General features: G+C 31.8%; 1 protein-coding gene across 2 annotated transcripts; it reads left to right on the forward strand.

Annotated features, from left to right (window-relative positions):
- Positions 1 to 3,039: 3,039 nt before the first annotated feature.
- On the forward strand, positions 3,040 to 5,753 carry LOC133668773 (double-stranded RNA-binding protein 4-like). Of its 2 annotated transcripts, none has more exons than XM_062088770.1 (4): positions 3,040 to 3,344; positions 3,673 to 3,819; positions 4,809 to 5,044; positions 5,171 to 5,753. In XM_062088770.1, the coding sequence occupies exons 1-4, from the start codon at positions 3,101 to 3,103 to the stop codon at positions 5,387 to 5,389; spliced, it is 846 nt and encodes a 281-aa protein (XP_061944754.1). In that variant the 5' UTR covers positions 3,040 to 3,100; the 3' UTR covers positions 5,390 to 5,753. The 2 variants fall into 2 exon arrangements, with proteins under 2 accessions (XP_061944754.1, XP_061944755.1); XM_062088771.1 differs by having other exon boundaries at positions 3,682 to 3,819.
- The last annotated feature ends 14,883 nt before the right edge of the window (positions 5,754 to 20,636 follow it).

Below are 20,636 nucleotides of genomic sequence, written 5' to 3' on the forward strand. Positions count from 1 at the left end.
TATACTCATTATCCAATCAATTATTGACATAAGTACTGGTATGATGATCATTGAAAACTTTTTCTTCAATAAAAAGCTTCTCTTAGTTTCTTGTGATACAGTGCTTTAATGTCTGAGATATCCACTCTCATGAAACTCCACCTTGCCATTCAAGCACCTTGCCTAGACTCCACTCTCATGTTTTTTTTTTTTAGTTTTGACTATATTTAGTTATTTGATTAACTAGATTGCTAAAAATATAATATCAAGTTAATATTTTATTTAATTCAATTAAAAACTTGATTTTTATTCATGTTTTAAATTTTAAATTAACCTGGTAGATCAAACCAAACTGAAATTAACATAATTTAATAGCTATGCTTTTAGAGGAACTAGGTTATTCCATTAAGTTAATGCGTTGGATTTGTTAGCCATAAAGCATCTCTACGTTGGTAGGAGGAATAGTCTTCTTTCAAAGTTTGATAGTAACTATAGGAAAGCTTGTTAGAGAAGTTTGGTGGACCATTCACCTCACACTACGATATAGGATTACATTAAAAGTGTGTATAGTATTACGGTAATTTTTATGATTGTAATTTAAAAAAAATTATTTTATAAAATATATTTTTAGATAGGTTAGTTTGGTATTTATATATGTTTGATTAAAATTATAATTGAAATTAAAGTTGAATAAAATATAGTTTAATGTATTTGGTAAAAAAATATTTTTCAAATTGATGTTATAAAATAACTAAAAAAGATATATATTTATATTGATGGTTTTTAATTTAAATATTGTAGATTTAACTACTACTATTACATCATTAAATAAATAATACTTTTATATCAAATACTTTTTATTATTTCATTAACCTATCTACAATTACATCACGTATAAAATTCATCCGATAAGGACTATATTTTTCATGGTTTTCTGAGGTGCAACAGAATCAAGTAAAATATCATCAAGAATAAAATTGAGATTGCTATTAAATTCTGCAAATGCTATGTCATTATGTGATCTCCTTCTAATTTATATAGTGTCATTGAATAATATTAAATATTAATTTTTTAAATAAAACATAATTAAAAAAAATTAAATTTTTTTACTAGGATGGATACAATTCAATACATTTAAATTTGAGCTGATTCAACGGAAAAATGAAGATGTTGTCCACTGTATCCACACAGTGAAGAGTGGAGGCAAAGATTATGCGCAGTCGGTGAAAGAGAGAAGAACATGGGCACGAAGCAATTATAAATTGCGTTTCACAAATTGAGGTTCGACCTCAATTTTTAAGTAGGATCCATGTTAAAAAAACCTGTGATTAGTATTAACCAAATACTTTAAATCAGTGTTCGCTTCCAACTGCTGCTGCAGTCACGGTGCAAAACGGGCACTAAATTAAGGAATTTCTAAATTAGGACAAACAGTTAATAAGTTATACTAAAAGTTTCTTACATCACTAATTAACCACATAAATCAAATCATATTGTTGAATTAAAACTAGAAAATAAAGATAATTAATTACGAACATGAGCTAGCAGTGGGCTATCCAATTTAAAAGTATTAGAAAACAAAAATATCTCCTTTTTCATATACGTGTTATATATGAAGGGTTAGTTTATTTTTATATTTTAAAAATAATTTTGAAAAAAATAATTTTTATATTTACTTCAATTTAATTTTTATGTGTATTTTCAAATTATTTTGATATGTTAATATTAAAAATAAATTTTAAAAAAATAAAAAATATTATTTTAATATATTTCCGAGCAAATATTTTTTTTAAAAACAACCATTATCACAATTTTAATTATACTCGAAGATTATTAAATGTGATTTTGGAACAATGGAACAATTCCTTCATACATAATATTTATGTGTTTCGTTTAATTGAAATAAAATTTTTCTATAATATATGTTTATTATATTTCATTGAAAATGTAAATAAGATTACTATTTTACCTCACAACTTTACATTTTTACAATAAATTACCTTGTATCAAATTATATTTACCAAATAATATAATATATTTATTAACAAATTAAATTATATAAAATATTTGTTACTAGATTATTAAAGTCAGCAAAAGACATATTAACTGCCTAAATTCATTTCCTGTCTAACACAAGTGTTGTAGCTATCTAAAACATTATTATTATTACTTGTTTATTTTTAACGCTACGCTGCTGTGAGAGGGAGGATTTTTATTTTTTTATTTTTATCAACATAAAAAAGGAGTGCCGAGTTTTTTTTTCATCAAGAAAAAAATTAAATATAAATTAAAAAGTTTATATTTTTATTTAATAAAATAAATTAAAAATTATATATACTAGTAATAAATAATAATAAATTTATTGATTATTATTTCCAAATATATCTGAAGTGATTTATTCTTTATACAACCAATGTTAAGGAGGTAAAAAAAAGTTTCGAAGACCCAATTAAAACAATTGTAAATAAAAAACAAATTTGAGGTGGTCAACAACTTCCACGTCAAGTTTCTTTAATGTATAAAATAATTATTAGTGAAAATAAATAAAAATAACAATTTAATCTTAACTTAATAAATATCAATCCAAAATAACCTGAGTTTTTCTAAATTATTACTTTATTTAATGTATAATGCATATAATATGTATATTATCAACCTGGACTCAATATATATAGATATTAATGTAATATAAATTATACATATTTTAATATTAATATAATATACACATATGCATGTATAATATTTATAATTTTATTATTTAATATAAGCATGCTTCAAATATATATATTACTGTTTTATTTTTTTTGTTAATAATAAATAATAATTATAAAATAAATATCTATATAAATACCCAGAGCTTAACAGATAAAGTATGGAAATTATCCATACCAAAAAAATATAGAGTATAGATATAAAGAAGATGACCCGTAAGAAAAAGAAAAGAGACCTTCCTTCCCGAGGAAGGGAATTGATTGACAAAAAGACACAGAACACGTGCGTGTCTTTATATATATATATATATATATATATATATATATATATATATATGATCACTCACAGGCAACGGCAATAATCACGAAAGAAAGAGAGAGTGGAAGGACGCGTGAATAATAAAAGAGTAATGTACAAATCAAAGCTTCAACAACTGTCCCAGCAGAGAGGATGGGAGATCCCTAAGTATGAAGTCACTAAAGAGGGACAAGAGCACAGCCCTCACTTTTATGCCACTGTCACCGTCGACGCCACCCTCTTTTCCACTCCTTACCCCTCTTCTTCATCTAAAAAAGCTCAAAACGACGCTGCTAAGCTCGCCTATAAATACTTCTCCGACCACCCTCGCGCTTCCTCCTCCTCCCCGCTTAATGGTAATTGAATCCCTTTTGTTTCTTTGCAACGCTTCATTTCTTCCCTTTTTTATATTTCCTTGTGCTTTAATTGCACTGTATCAGATATTTTAAAGATTTTTTTAGGCTATTGTTTTTAATGAAATGAAATTATTTTGTAAATTAATGTTTGATTAAGAATGAATGATTGCATAATAACGCTTGCTTCTTATAATTTATTTATTTTTTGTTGATAGAATGTATTGATTGATGCCTGTAATCATGAAGCTTTTTATGATAAATCATTCTAGTGGTGCCTATGCTTATTTACACTGCATCAAGAAATGAAGAAACTGATGTTATGCTGAAGTTTCTGCAGACTGTTCGGGAGGAAGCGCTGGGGAGAATACTCGTCCATCTCCCGGAGGGAACTTGGAATTAGACCTACAAGATGCAAATCGAACTCCCCTGTCAAATGAAGACGGGGCAGTTGCCAAGACTGATGAGAGTTTTGGAGGTGAGAGCGAATTTAGTTATTGATTTTTTTTCCTTACAAAATCATTACCGTTTCTTAGTGCTGGAGTGGAGTTAGTTGGATGTGCTTGATACTCATGGTTGCATTCCAAAACGGCAACCATTTGTTATGGAAACAATAGGTTTTCCTCTCTAAATTGACAGGCATGAAAACAGGTTATATACACAGCATCTAGAATTTTTTTTGCTAAATCAGTTGTCTCTATGGCGTCAAAAGATTAACCAACCTCCTTTAAAAACAAAAACAAATTGTTCGTATTCAGCTTATGAGAAAAATGAAAGGAACTAAATACTAACCATAACCACATGGCTGAGCTGCCATATATAACAGAGTTTATGAAAATTCTTGATTGATGAAGATGGGTTAGATCGCGAATCTTGCTTTCCAGCCATACTTGTGGTGAATGGACTCTTCCCCATGCCCAAATCTCAACAAATGGAACTAGAGGAAGTCCTTTTAAGATGCTTACTAAGCTTGCTCTGATAACTTCTCTTGTGTCTATTTCCCTTGTGTCTCATTCAATACTTTTTTTGGGAATATAGAATGGAGGAAAACATAAGAATTTCTACTTCAATTGTTCTATCAGTCTTTTCTTTGTTTATTATTATTATTATTGTATTTTCTCTGTACTCAGTTGTGCCTCACTTGGCTGTTGAGAATCTGCTGCCTGCAATCAAAATCATTGTTTTGTAATTGGGTAATTTAATTCATTTGGTAGCTTATAGGTTTGTATTGTATAGTATAAAAGGGGAAAGGAGGGACTTTTATATTTAACGCACTGTTGGTTGCCAAGTTATTGCAGCAAATGAGAAACTGAATTCTGATTGAAGAAGGTAGTAGCATCAACTAACCATGGAAACTTGATATTGAATCACCTTATTTTGTGTCTTCAATAACGCCCCTGTTTATTTTGTGCTTTCATGACAAGTCAGTATTTGACATATGCATCTGAATTTTCTTCTGGCTTACAGGTATGCTGCACTTGTTTAAAAACCAGCTGCAAACCTATGCGCAAAAGAGAAATTTCACTCGACCTGTGTATTCTTGTGAGCGTGTGGGTCCTCCTCATGCTATTCGCTTTAAGTGCAAGGTCACTGTAAACGGACAAACCTATGAGAGTCGGGAATATTTTCCCACATTGAGCAAAGCTGAAAATGCAGCTGCAAAAGTTGCATTGATGTCATTATTGCCAAATGGAGTTGAAGAGGTTATTTTTCTAAATCAATTCATTGTGGAGATGCAAAAATCTGTTGGTTACGCTTGCAATTTTTGTGTTTGTATCTTTTAGACACATGATTACACTTCTTTATGTAATTTATTGTTTTCTTTTTAGGATGAATCTGGCTATAAGAATCTTTTACAAGATATGGCTCAGAGAGAAGGTTGTGGTTTGCCAACTTATTTTACAGAGAAATCTGGTGAAGCTCATGCGCCTACTTTCATTTCAACAGTGGAGATAGATGGAGTGAATTTTACTGGAAAAGAAGCAAGAAATAAGAAGCAGGCAGAGATGAGTGCTGCAAAGATTGCATACACAGCTCGAAGACGTTGACTGGTGCTCAATGGGGATGCGGGTTTATGTTGTGTCTTTATGCATATCCATGGCAGATGTGTGCATGCATATGACACCATAGAACAGTGTACAGATATCAAACGTTTTTTACTATCTTAGAGTACAAGTCGGTAAGTCAGGATAGAGAGTAACTCAAACTTGCGTCTTCATGCTATTTTAGATAATTTGACATGAATAACAGCTACCTCCGTGTAGAAGCTTTAACTGTGATATAAGATGAACTCACAAAAATCTTCAATGTAGTTTTGTTGAAGAATAGAAAACCACTCCTAGTTTCAGAACCTTCTTTTGATGTCATTTTCTACCTGTTCCTATATTCTAATGGGCCAATATATTTACCAAATGCCTTCGTGTCTGCTTTCCAATTCCAGAGAAAAAGGTTTGCTGGTTTCAACTGATGAGCGCTATTTTTGCATTTTCTTTCCAAAAGAATAAAAATATTGGAATGGCTGGCAGCAAATTCTGTAGTTAGCAATCATAATCCGTCCATTGCATCTCCAGGGCAAGATAGTTGTTCAGCTATGGCAAGCATCACACCTTCGCCTGCCGCAGCCATCTCTTCCTCGCCTAAACATGACCTGACTTCATCTTCTTTGCCTTCTGAGTCCCCCACTAATTTAGCCACAAGCTCAAGCCTCGAGTATCAAACACAGCCTACAACCTCAAAGAAGAACAATTCAAGTAAAATGGATGAGCTTCCTCTCTCATCATCAATATTCAAAATTCAATGTTATAACTGTCGTCACAGTAAAAAAAAAAAAAGATACCATTAATCATGGATTCCAAATGCTTTTTAGGCTTTCTCCCCAGTAGAGAGACTGTCTGAAAACCCTGAATCGAGTCGAAGCATCAAGAAAGTGAAATTGAGAGACAATGATTTGGAGGTTGGAACCGATGATGGTCTTGTTATGATTGCTTCTTTGCAAGCGGACACCATAGATTACAAGAAGGTGGTGATAGAGGGGAATGAATCTGAAGCACTGGCAGTACCAGCCTTCCAGGGGTAATCTCATTGACAATATTGATGTGGAGGATGGAGATGTTATGGTTTTGGACTAAGCCTTTTCACGTGATTGACCTAGAGAATGATTATTTTTTCAATTTTTGGAACAAGCTGATTATGTGCATGCTTTTGTTAGTGGTCCTTGAGCAATCTTGGGTCATTGTTTAACAAAGCAGCCAAAAGGTTGAATCTATTTTTAGGGGTAAAACTTATTCTACATGAAATATTAACATGATCAAAATAAATTATAATTGAATGAAAAATTGAATCCTTGATTAACATGCTAGTTATGAAACATAAAATCTATCTCACGTATGAAATATACAAGATTTTTTTATAGTTTATTTAATAAAAAGTTGAAGAATTATAATTAACCTAAGTATATTGTATGAGTTTAATTCATAAGTGTGTATTTGGCTTAGGCTCAACCGACAAGCATGAAACTATTTTAGTCTTGAATTTGAATTTATTATTATAAAATAATTCTTTCATTCATAAAAAACTACTTTTGTCAATCCCTTATTTTGTTCAATTCAACAAATGAATTTGAGTATTATTTTTTTTTCAAAAGGTTTTTTTTTTAAAACCTAAACAGTTTTTTCAGCTAAAAAATATCAAATTTTAAGCCGAAACATTCAGGTTTAATTTTGATTTTATAACAGGTAATCAAAGCGGGTAATGTTGGGAATTAATCCAGGTAATTATCAAATTTAAAGCATGATGCATGTCACAATTTTTTTCCTCAAACATCTAAAAAATTGTTTTTGTTTAAAGTATGCTTGTTTATGCAAAATCTTGTTTGTATGTTTATGCATATCATTTAGTTTTTATTCTAAATTGTAATGATATGATGCATGTTTAAAAGAACTAAAATAATATTAAGTATTTATTTAATCTTGTATAGTTGGAATATTTTTGTTTGTTTACTTGCTTTACAAGCTTTATGTTAGACATTTTTATTTTCATGTGAGTATCCAAAACTTATTTATAAATATATGGTTGTTACTATTTTTATATAGATTTTACGATAACTTCAACTTAAGAATTGGTTGTCCTAGCCAATGTTGTTTCGACAAGTACGACTTATAAAGATTTCACAACATCTTTTGTAGTACTTAATGAGAAACCTGAAAAACTCAATGGATTGAATTTTAAGAGGTGGTAGAAAAAAAAATTATTTCATCTGACCACCTTGAACTTAATAAAGTTCTTGACTGAGGAAGCGTCAAAGTTGCCAAATAATAATATGATCCCATTATTGTGGCAGCTATGGATGCATGGAGTTATAATGATTTTGTATGCAAAAAGTACATTTTAAATGGAATGGACAATACATTATATGATGTGTGTAATTCAATCAAGGCTGAAGATGCCCGTATGTAAAAAATTGATAGTCAATAAATTTTTAAATTTAAAAATGGTTGATTTAAAGACTGTTATGAGCCAAGTTCAAGAATTTCAGCTCATCTTGCATGATATTAATTATAAAGGTATGTTACTAAGTGAATCATTTTAGGTGGGTATAATAATTGAAAAATTACCACCATCTTGGAAGGACTTTAAGAACTATGTTAAGCATAAGCATAAGAAAATAAGAGTTGAAGATATCATTCCGAGGTTAAGGATAAAAAAGGACAATAAGTTATTTGAAAAAGAGCCAACTCTTTCCTTTTTCTTTTGATATCTGGCTAAACGAGCCATTTTTTGATATCAAAAAATTCCAAAAACAATTAGGGATCTTTGTTGATTTATTTATAGATCCCTTATATTTTTGTTTTGTTTTGTTTTGATAGCTTTTACGGTATATACAATTTGTGGACTCTTACTGTTAAATGCGAATCTGATATGCAATACATCTTTTTTTTCTTAAAAAAGGGTAGTAATAATAAAAAAAAATAAAAAATATGTTTTTTTTTCTTTTAATTCAAATTTTACGGATTTATTCACTGGCACCAAAATCAGGAATACTATACTCTTTGGGTTACGCAATATTTACCAACACTAGAGTTAAAAATATTCATAGGCAAATATTCACTAACATCAGAGTCAGGAATATTATAAACAGACCATTTAAAGCATAATACAACAAATCCTTAGCAATTTAAGACAAAACCAACATTGCAGTCTACCTCAGGTAGGACGCGTAAGGAGTGATAATATATTAATATCTTTCCTTTTGTGTAACCAGTCTTGGATCATAGAATCTCTGTTGACTTGTTAGGGTTCTTAATGACCATAATACTAGGTGTCGACACTTTAAACTAGACATTTTCTCTTAAGAATAAAATGTCAGATATCTGTTTTTCGCATTTTTAGAATTTTTTTTTATAAAGATCGCTGTGATGTCAGGTGCAACAAAGGATATTCATCCTAATGCTAAAATAGAATCAATAAATGTTATATTTTTTCAAGATATGCTTCCATTACAAAAAGCACAAGAAAATAATTCAATGAAAAAAACGATTAAAGCTAGCTTAAGTAGTCATCATTAATTGAAAGATGATGAAGTTGAGCCTAAAACGAGTAAAAAGAAAAAAAAATAAAAACCAAAATGATTAGTCCTGATTTTTTAACATACATGTTAGAAAATGAACCTCGAATATGTTCTAAGACAATGTTTTATCCTTAAGCTTCTTATTAAAATAAACAAATTGATAGTGAAATTGTTGCGATGTCGCGGTCGCACAAATTAATTACCCTAGCTTCAAGCACAACACACAAGATAGTATAGAGCAAGCAAGGGGTCGATCCCACGAGGAAGATTCAAGTCAGATTTTTATGCTAGATGATATGCAATTTGGGGGGGTTTGGACGCTATCTAGGCTAAAGCAAAAGAAAACAGAAAACTATCAAACGAAATTTAATAAAATCAGAAAATTATCAAGAGAACAAACCTTGGTCACAAGCACACATCCACCTACAGAAATCAGAACTGATCATGGAAACAAAACATCAATTTATATTCTGAATATTTATCTCTTCTTAACATTGGTTAGTTAACGGATCCGCCGTATAACTAACCCTAACCATCAAACAACCACAGTGTCCGCACTAGTAATTTAATTCAATGGCAGCTTTAAGAACTAGATAAGTTGATTAATCAAGAAAACATAACTGTCCGCAGTCTATGTTTGATTTGATTGAATGTTCTCCCTAAGATTAATAACGTAGATCCACCATAATTATTAAACTCAGTTGCTTCACAAGTTCATATACCACAACTCCGGTTTTGATATCAAACTTAGCAATAGATTGTCTATAATAATAACTTAGAGTCCGCTCTACAATTAAAATAAACAATCATAGAAAAATAAGCATAGGAGAACAAACATATTCATCATATAAACTGAAAAGAAAAGGTAAAATAAATCTCACAGTTCTTGAAATCTGAAGGTTTCCGTGTCCTTGCAACCAAGAAAAAGTGTTTAGCCTTGCATGTTTGTTGAAAAACTAATCAAAAAGAAGGAAAAATGCATGATTTAGGGTTTCTTAGAGGAAGGGGGTGTTTTTCTCTTCTTGGCTGGCTGCCCCCCTTCTCTTCTCTCATTCTTTTTATATCTTAGGAAACCCTAGGTCTCTATTTTACAAAATAGTCCTCCATTAAGTAGACTGTTTACATTTAAGTACTTGAATAACTATTTTCCTAAAAAAGAAGAAATAGCCTTGCATGAAATCTTCAAGCTTTGACTTAGAGGAGCTAAATTGCTGAAATAAAAACTTGGATATCAGTTTAGATGCTTCGAAACGTAATTTGGACTCGTTTCTCACGAAACCTGTTTGCTGGCAGAATTCAGATGTTATCTTTGAAAACTCATAGCTCCCTCATATGACATCGTTTTTAGCTGAAATGTGGAGCGTTTATATACCTTTGAGTCTTGAATCCAAAAAAATTGAGTTTGCATCAATTGGACTTCTGTAGCTCCATATATTCAAGTTGGAATACCTAAAGGTCAACATTGGCAGATTGCGAGATTTGACTTTGAAGGTTACGATTTCCATGCTCTTCCTTATTTTATTTTCTTACCTTAGATGTCTAGAAAGGTATGGATGTTAGCTTTTTAATGCCAATAGAATCACTTCATTTCAACCTTTAGAGCTCACGCTCTGCACAAAACATCGACTGAAGGTCAAATCTGCCAATTATCTCCAATTTACTCCTTTTTGCATCTTTCATCCAAAAGTGCCTTCAAAACATAAAACAAAGAATATTAAAATATTTTATATATAAAACATAGGCAAAACACTAGTTAAATGTGGGTGAAACTATTGAATAATATGGTTGCATCATGAAATCGAATCAATTATGAATAAATCATATATTGAAACTAATGAATCTTTCACTTGGAAATAAACCATTAGGACATAAATAGATCTTCAAAAATAAAAATAAAAATGAATGTTGATGGAACTATTGATAAATAAAAAGTAAGACTTATTGTTAAAGGATTGAAACAACATAAAGGTGTGGATTATTTGGACACTTATTTACCGATATCAAGAATAACTTTCATTCAAATGTTAATAGCCATCACAACTAACAACAAACTTGAAATACATCAAATAGATGTAAATATCTTTTTTTAAATGGTGACCTTGACTAAAAGATAGAACAAGCCGAGGGGTTTATTGTAAGTGACCAAGAAAAGAAAGTTTATAAGTTTGTGAAGTTATGATATGGTTTAAAATAATTACCTAAATAATGACATAAAAACATTGACAAGGTTTTGTTGTCAAATAAGTTTAAATTAATAAAATTGATAAATATGTTAATATATAAAAAAAATAGATACAAATTATGTCATTTTATGTCTCTATGTTGAAAACATGCTAATGTTAGATATCAATGATCACATGATTAGTCTATTGAAAAAATATTAACTAATAAATTTTACATGAAAGATTTGGGTGTTGGAGATGTCATACCGGGAATAAAAAATTCTAGTGCATCTAATGAATTGGTATTGTTCCAATCTCATTATATTGAGAAAATTGTTGACAAATTTTTAAAAGCGATATTAGTGTTGTAACCCAATTTTGGCTAATTGGCTTTTAATTTAATTTTTATAGGGTTTAAAATGTAAAATTAAAAGATCAGAGATTTAGTTCAATGAAAAGTGTGATTTGTCAACTTGCGTGAAAATTAAGGACTACAATGTGCTTTTGTCATTCTATCTTTATCTTAAAGATAATCTCTATCTTCAATATAATTCTTGTATTCAAGATAATGATAGTTATCCGCTTTCAAATTTGATTCTTAATCAAATTCAAACTTCAAAGAAGAGAATGAGTTTGATTGAAACTTGGTTTCTCATACGCAAAGGGACTCTTGCACTATAAATACAAATTTCAGTGTATGCAGAAAAGAGGAGGACAATTAGAGAGAAATCCTAAAAAAAAAGACCCCAAGAGGAGGCCATTACCAGAAACCCTAAAAGAGAGAAACATAAAAAAAATAAGGGGGCGGCGAACCCTATACTAGCCGCCGCCCCTCTCAACCCTTTTTTTTAGCCCAATCTCCCTCGACTTCGCCTTCAGCAGTCGCACGTCTAGGTAAGTTTCCTTCCTTCCTTGCTAAACTAATTAACTGGTTACTATTGCATGCATGCGTGAACCTTTCACGCATGGTTGGGCTAGATCCAACCCAAAAAGAAAAAAAAGAGTGGGTCGGGTCTGGGCAGTATCGTATTTTTTGGATTTGTGCGATATTTACCAACGCTAGAGTTGAAAATATTCATAGGAATTGTTTACTGACATCAGAGTCAGTAACATGAAAGGAAGAATAAAAAAAGGGAAAAAGGGGAACAAATTCTTATCAATTTTAAACAAAACTAGCAATGCAGCCTGCCTTAGGAGGATGCTTAAGGGGTGATAACATCTTCCCTTTTGCATAATTAGTCCTGTACCATAGAATCTCTGTTGACCAGTTAGGGTTTTTAGTGACCATAATACTAGGTGGCGACTCCTTGAACAAGACCTTTTCCCCTAAAAGAATAAGATGCCAGATATCTGTTTCTTTTTCAATCGAGATTATTTTTTTTAATCGATCGCCACGATGTCCGGGTGTGACAGAATGGCGACTCCACTGGGGAATTTAGGATTAAGCTTTGCTATTTATCTTTTTTATTGCTAAACTATATTTGTCATACTGTTTTTTTTCTCTTTGTTGTGGTTATGTTGAGTTTATCAAGTTTTATTTATTTATTTATTTTTGCTCTTTTTACTATTTTAGCATGCATTGTTTTTCATGTTTATCATGCATATATATATTTGATATGGATCTAAGGTCTTCACTCATCATTTATCTCATTTTTAAAATATATGTGGTATCAACTTTAAGATAAGTGAATGAGTAACGGCACCGCAATGAAACTATCCAACTCTCGCATGATTATTTGCTCGACAGTGGTTGATATGCCAAACTGATATTACTCAGAGCCTCTATCTTCACGCTGCTTGTAAACCTCATAACAACCTTTCGAGGACGATCACTAAGCATGCGAAAGACCTTTGAGACTAGATAACAAAATTACCTTGATGCATTTAAATGACTAGAACCTATCATATAGGTTGATCTCTATGTAATTTCACTGAGATAAGCTTAAAAGTGTAAGCATTCTTCTTAAAAGGCTTTCGGGTGATATAATGGTCGCTATTCTTAAGATAAGAATTGTCGAGTATAGACTCGAGTCTGAATCCTTACAAATGATCGAAAGAGACTACCCTAGACTGAATGCCACTACTCAAAAACATTAGATGCATAATAAAAGACACCGAAAATATGGTAGAAAGTTCAGATGAAAAAAGGCTAAACAGATCTCCTTTTGGCATTGCAATGAATATCGGATTTGAATTTGACCACACATCCAAAGAATAACAATCGTTATGTCACCCTACAAAAGGTGAATCCATACCCAATATGTTGCATTCATCTTCATGCATGTTCAAACATACACTTATGAATTGTCATGATACTGCACTCCGGGTTAAATATGGGCCCCCCATTGAAATACACCTATGGCACTCGATTGCGAAAAGACAAATGAAAAACAAAGAAAGAGCCTAGTTGGAAGCCCAACATCTAAAATAGATGGAAAGCTTAGAGAAGAAATCGTCAGGCTTATTAGCCTACTCGAACAGGCCTTGAGATCTAAACCCAAAGAAGCAAAAATTTACAGCTCAGCCTGAACCTATGCTCGTAAATCCACAGAATCTGGGGGCAAATGAGGTGTCTCAACAGGCTATGTATTCTCAATTTGCTCAACCAGCATATCCCATAAGAATGTCATCTACCATTGACCTTACAATAAAGGAATCTCAAAAGAACAAGATGGTAAAAAAAAGATGGCCTAAACAAAGGGGTTGCCCTAGAACAAAGGTTGAGAGCATTCGAGGGAACTAGCCTACATGACTATATAAAAGCTGTCGAGATGTGTTTGGTACCTAACATAGTCATTCCTAAGAAGTTTAGGGTGCTAGAATTCATCAAATATACAAGAACTCAATGCCTTGTAACTCTTCTCAAAGCATACTGCAACAAAATGGCCGAGGTGTTCTATGCCTTGGAAGGACTTAGTTGATGCCTTCATTAGGCAATATAAGTTTGATATGGATGTGGGTCATGATAGGTCAAGCTTGCAAGTTATGGAAAAGGACACCAAGGAGTCCATAAGAGAATACACTCAAAGGTGGCGTGAGACTACCACACGGGTTGATCTTTCTTTGTTGGAAAAGGAGATGATCAATTTGTTTGTCAACACTTTTAAGGCTAAGTTCTTTGAATACCTGGTTGGAAGCTCTGCACAATATTTTTTTTAACTTGATCGTTATAGCTGAGATGATCGAATAAGTTATCCGTTTAGGAAGGGTTGCTGACTCGACTAAGAAGAAAACTTTTCCTTCCTTTGATTTACAATCAAAATATCCTGAAAGGGATTCCCTCTAAGCACTCACAAATATACTTTTGAAGCCTCGCATGATCTCATAGACTCAATTCATCTCTTTGACCAAAATCAGTTCCCCCATTGGAATTTTGAAAATTGAACTTGCATTTTGATTGGAAAAATAATTTGGTGTTTATTTAAAACAATATTTATGACATTCTACTTGTAGAATGACACATGAATCAAGCAACTCCTTTATTGAGGTGACTAAACTCTGAACCAAAAGGCACAAATAGAAAATGAATTGTCATCCTCACACCATGACTCTTGAGATATGTTGTTTTAAATGTATGAATAATGGTATGAAGTGAACTCATTGCTTATAAACTCATGAAATGCATCTCTTTGCAAAGACCAAACCATGGCATTGGACGAGGCCAAAGTTTATTGATCTTAAATGCTTGCGTTTGAAATAAGAAAATATTATCTTTGTTATTCCTTTCACATTTTAAAAAGTATATACCTTGCAATCCTTTTTTGAGCCTGAATAGTTTTTCTTTCATGAAAAATCCCGACTAGGATCACACCCCACACTGGGGGTAAGTGAAAATTTCAATGAGAAAAGATGAAAAAACCATGAGAAAGCCGGAAAGGAAAAAGAGCCCAAGAAACTCTTTGACTAGGGGATATGCCCAAATCATAAGAAAGAGTGATAACCAAGATAAAGTGAGTATGCCCTAGAAAAGCAATGAAAAAGAAAAAGGGCAAATCACAGAAAAGCAAAAATAAAATAAAATGAGGAACGACATAATGAGTTGAATTGCTGATAATGATCCTCAGTATCTGAAACCCTGAAACAGTCTTTGAGCCTTATGATTTATTCTTTCATAACAAAAAACCTCAACCTATATTATGTGCCTGTAGAAAGTCTTTTATAATCAAGCAAGCAAGCAACCTCGATTAATAAGCAATACTCTTAAAATGCAAATAGTACTTCTTTATTAGAGTCATGACATTGAGAACAAACTATTCATTATTATTCATGCTGATAAAATAAGTGTTCAAAAAGAGACAAGTTTTTCTCAAACAAAACCTTGAGCTTTTTCTTGAGCCCTTCACTTTGGAAACCCATAAGAAACAGAAGGCCACCTCATAATGTACTTTCACCAAATACAATATTGCCAAATATAAGAGCAAATAATCTCTTTTCCAAGAAAAAACCAAGGAGTTGCAAGATTTCAAAAGCAAATGCTTTTAAATTTACATCAAAACAAGTTTTGTTTTCAAAATGCAAAATTAAGATTTCAAGATTCATTCTAGACAAATATTCCTTCACCAAAATGAAAATGAGAGAAATGTGAAAATGATCGCTTAAAAAAACCATTATTTGGCAGAGTTGTTGACAAAGCACACCTAAGAGCAATGACTAGTACAAGGGGGCAACATTTTGTTTAGAAAGAAAATTCAATCCTTTCTAGAAAAAAGAGATGAACATTTCCTATGACTAGACAAGGGGGCATCTTGGTTTATAAAAGGCAGCTTGATCCCTTTAGAAAGTGACAACAAATGTTTTTAAAAGTGAGACGAGGATTAATGAATGATCCTATCAAATTATTTGATGTGATGAAAAATCTCTAGCAAGCAAGTAGGTCATGATGGACACCATAAAGGCTAAGTTGTGTAAATGAATTTTGGAAGAGACTTACATGGGCCAACTCGAGTAGGCTAGAATCTAAACAACGAAGGTGACCCAAATCAGAGATAGCAAGTCGTCATCAATCAAGCAAACAAGAAGATTAAGAAGAAATAAGGGCCTATATTTCAAATCAAGTAAAAATGCATGCATATCATCTAAACTTTGAGACATTGGACAGCGAGTTTTGCAAATTTCGCAAGTGAAATCTCTGACGAGATCCATCAAATGGAAGGTCACCTTGAAATGGCCAAGTTTGAAATCACTTTTGGAAAATTTTCACCTTTGAGAAATTTTAACCTGGGCAGGCCGCCCACGAGAATTAGGCTGTTAAAAAAAAATCTTTGTATTTTTCCACCACCTTTCTCGACCATCTGAGGCAGTACGTTTCCTAATCCTACCTCTTTTCGACTGAGCCTTTGAGCACTCGCTTCCTTTCGTACACACCTTTGAGCCCTCGCTTCTTTTCGAACGCACCTTTGAGCCCTCGCTTCTTTTCTAGCGCGCCTTTGAGCACTTGCTTCCTTCTAAACGTGCCTTTGAGCCCTCGCCCTTTTTCGAGCCCGCCTTTGAGCCCTCGGTTCTTTTCGAGCGCGCCTTTGAGCCCTCACTTCTTTCTAAGTGCGCATGTGAACCCTCGCGGCTTTTCGAGTGCACCTTGGAGCCCTCACTTTTTTTTAGTACGCCTTCTAGCCCTCGACCATCCTTTTGAGTGCGTCTTTGAACCCTCACCTTCTTTGAGTGTGCCTTTGAGCCCTCAACCATCCTTTTGAGTGCGCCTTCGAGCCCTCATTTTTTTTTTACTTGGGTAGGTCACCCATTACAATGAGACCCTTCTAAAAAAACAAAAAACAAAACAAAAAAAAAGAGGGAAGGGTTTTCACAATTATTCTTCTTTACTAAACTTACTATACAAAGTTAAAAGAAAATAAATTTTCTAATGCATTTGCACCATAAGCATTGTAAAGAGAGAGCAACTGTTGTAACCCAATTTTGGCCCATTGACTTTAAATTTAATTTTTATAGGGTTTCAAATGTAAAATTAAAAGATCAGAGATTTATTTTGATGAAAAGTGTGATTTGTCAACTTGCGTGAAAATTAAGGACTACATTGTGCTTTTGTCATTCTATCTTTATCTTCAAGATAATTCCTATCTTCAAGATAATCCTTGTCTTCAAGATAATGATAGTTATCCGCTTTCAAATTTGATTCTTAATCAAATTCAAACTTCAAAAAAGAGAATGAGTTTGATTGAAACTTGGTTTCTCATATGTGAAGAGACTCTTGCACTATAAATATTGATCTCAGTGTATGCAGAAAAGAGGAGGACGATTAGAGAGAAACCCTAAAAGAAGAGACCCCAAAAGGAGGCCATTACCAGAAACCCTAAAAGAGAGAAACATAAAAAAAATAAGGGGATGGCGAACCCTATACTAGCCGCCGCCCCTCTCAACCTTTTCTTTTTAGCCCAGTCTCCTTCGACTTCGCCTCCAATAGCTCCACGTCTAGGTAAGTTTCCTTCCTTCCTTGCTAAAATAATTAACTGGTTACTGTTGCTTGCATGCGTAAACCTTTCACGCATGGCTGGGCTAGATCCAGGCCAAAAAGAAAAAAAAAGATTGGGCCGGGTCTGGGCTTTAGGCCGAGTCAACCCAAATTGTGTTGGCTAAGGGTGTGCTTGGAAAAACACACCCTTATACCTTGGTCATAATACTTATGCCCATTCTAATTTGATATTTGACCAAACAAACCCCTTTTCGATAACAAAAAATTCCAAAAATATTTGGGGCCTTTGTTGATTTATCTGTGGGCCCCTCGTAGTTTGTTTTATTTTTTTCTTTGTGTTTGTATTTTTTGTAGATGTGCTCAATCTGTGGACTATTACTGTTAAATGCAAATATGTCGTGCAATATTTTTTTACTTCCATCTAAAAAGGGCAAATAATAATAAAGGATAAACAAGAAAAAAATGACATAGAAAATTTCTTCTTTAAATTCATTTTTTGCGAAAATATTCACTGACGCTAGAGTCAGGAGTATCGTATTTTTTGGATTTGTGTGATATTTACCAACACCAGAGTTGGAAATATTCATAGGAATTGTTCACTGATGCTAGAGTCAGGAACATAAAGGAAGAATAAAAAAAAAGGAAAAAGAAGAACAAATTCTTAGTAATTTTAGACAAAACCAGCAATGCAGCCTACCTTAGGTAGAATGCTTAAGGGGTGATAACATCTTCCCTTTTGCGTAACTAGTCCCGTATCATAGAATCTCTGTTGACCTGTTAGGGTTCCTAGTGACCATAATACTAGATGGCAACTCCTTGAACAAGACATTTTCCCCTAAAAGAACAAGATGCCAGATATATGTTCATTTTCCAATCGAGATAATTTTTTTTAATCGGTCGCCACGATGTCGGGGTATGACAATTAGCACTGTTAAAATACAAATTGACATAAGTTTACATCTATTTAATATAGATATAAGAGAATAAACTAATTAGAATATTTTAAAAAAATTAAAAAGCCTAATGTACATCATGAATTGTACAAGACCTGATGTTGCTTACTCGATTCATAAATGAGTAGATTTACCAATGATCAGAGTATGAATCATTGAAAAGCAATAAAAGGGATACTGAAGTAGTTGAGATATACTTTGGACTATAGATTACACTATATTATTTACCTAACGCTACTAGAAGGGTATAGTGATGCCAAAAAATATTTAATATTAAGGATTTGAAATCCATTAGTTAATATATCTTCACATTTGATGGCCCAATTATGTCATGAAAATCATCTAAGAAAACTCCATCACAAGATGAATGATGAAATTGAAGTTTATTGTGCTTGATAAATCTAAAGAGCAAGCTAAGTGACTTCAGAATTTCTTAGAGGATATTCCATGTTGAGCAAAACTAATGTTATCAATTTGTTTCAATTGCAATAGTTAGTCTGCAATTAGAAAGACACAAAGTAGTGTGTATAACATACACACACACACACACATATTGTTAAACACTTGCTTTTAAATTGAATTATTTTCATTAACTATGTAAATTCAAAGAAAATATTTATTAGATTTGCTAACAAAAGGTTTATCGAGAGAACTTTTGTATAATTCATCGAGGGGAATGAGATTTAAACCTTTAAAGATAAAAAAAAATATATATATAATAATGGTAACCATACCTAATTTATCAAAGATTCTAAGATCTAAAACTAAGTCATATAACGTTTTTAGTAGAACTCAGAAAATATTATTTCATGTTTATTTATATAATGAAACATGCACTAGTTATAGGGTGATAAAGGGTGTGCTATGTTTTTGATAATTTTTATATCTTGGTATGCCATATGAAGCATATAGAAATACTTTTAATGAAAGATTACCTATATGAGTGATCAATATGGTCATTTCTTTGAAAATTTTGATAAAATGATGAATTCCCTAAAGTAGTCATGAATCCAAGAATTGTTTAATTCTAAAATAAACACAACAGTGAAAAATAAAATAAAATATCTAGATGAAAAACCATGTGAAAGATATTATATTGGTTTACACAAAAGGCCGAATAATTCAATACATTAAATTCATTATTTAACCGAGTAAATCTAATAGTATTTTATTAATAAATGTTCAAAGCTAAAAACTACTCATCTTTTTGTAATGATTCCCCAAATCATTATATCTCTATATATATTTGAATCTTTTATACTAGTAAGATAATTTCATTGATGTGAGGGAATATTGAGTTTTTTTAATAAAATATAGTTAATGGACATATGTGAGTTTAGATTTAAAGTGAGTTTCACTCACTTTCAGAGTTAAAACTTTGTTGAAAATTATTTTTCTACAAAAGTTCTTTAATAAAGAACATTAACGTGATTAAAACATATTATGGGTGAATAGAAAATTGATCTAAAAACCCTTGGCTGACATGTTTATTAAAACCCAAAAACTTATATCTCACATAGAAAATATACATGGTTGTCTTGAAGTCTATTTAAGGGGAAGTTGTAAGGACATAAATAAACCTAAGCAATTTGGTATGGGTTTAGCCTATATGCAAGTGCTAGGCTCTACTCGAGCTAGGGTCTTTAGGTTTTTTTGTGACCTTTAAAGATCTATTTTTGCAATCTATTATTTCATTCAGTTCAACCCATGAATTTGATCAGTTTCTTTCAAAAGAGTATTTTTAAACCTCTCAAGTTTTTTTGCTAAAAAACAATCAAATCTAAAGCTAAAATATTGAGGTTTAATAATGGTTTTATGAAGGGTAATCAAAGCCAATAATGGTGAGAATTAATTTTTGTATCAGTTTTGGTTTAAAAATCTACTATAAAAAGAGGGTGGAGTGAAGGAAGAGTTTTCAATACTGTTTTCCAAAAATTTATAAACTTTTTCAAATATCATATTTTTAGATTTTTTTTACCTTTTTAAATTTATTTTAAATCTAGATTTCTTTTCTAAATCTAGAGCTTATATTAACTTTGATTAGTATACCTTATTTCTTATTTAATTTCTTTTTATTTATGTAGTGGCTCACTCTTGAGACAAAATAGAAGAAAAGAATATTGTTGATATAATTAACAAAATATTTGCAGTTAGTTCTTAAGACAAACATGAATCACATGTTTAACATGT

This window comes from Populus nigra, chromosome 11, assembly GCF_951802175.1.
Source record: "Populus nigra chromosome 11, ddPopNigr1.1, whole genome shotgun sequence".
Lineage (NCBI taxonomy): Eukaryota > Viridiplantae > Streptophyta > Magnoliopsida > Malpighiales > Salicaceae > Populus > Populus nigra.

Coding starts and splice junctions, on each gene's coding strand:
- LOC133668773 (XM_062088770.1), top strand. CDS start 3,101: ATGTACAAATCAAAGCTTCAACAACTGTCCCAGCAGAGAGGATGGGAG. Junction 3,345..3,672: donor CTCCTCCTCCCCGCTTAATG/GTAATTGAATCC, acceptor GTTATGCTGAAG/TTTCTGCAGACTGTTCGGGA. Junction 5,045..5,170: donor TGCCAAATGGAGTTGAAGAG/GTTATTTTTCTA, acceptor TTTTCTTTTTAG/GATGAATCTGGCTATAAGAA.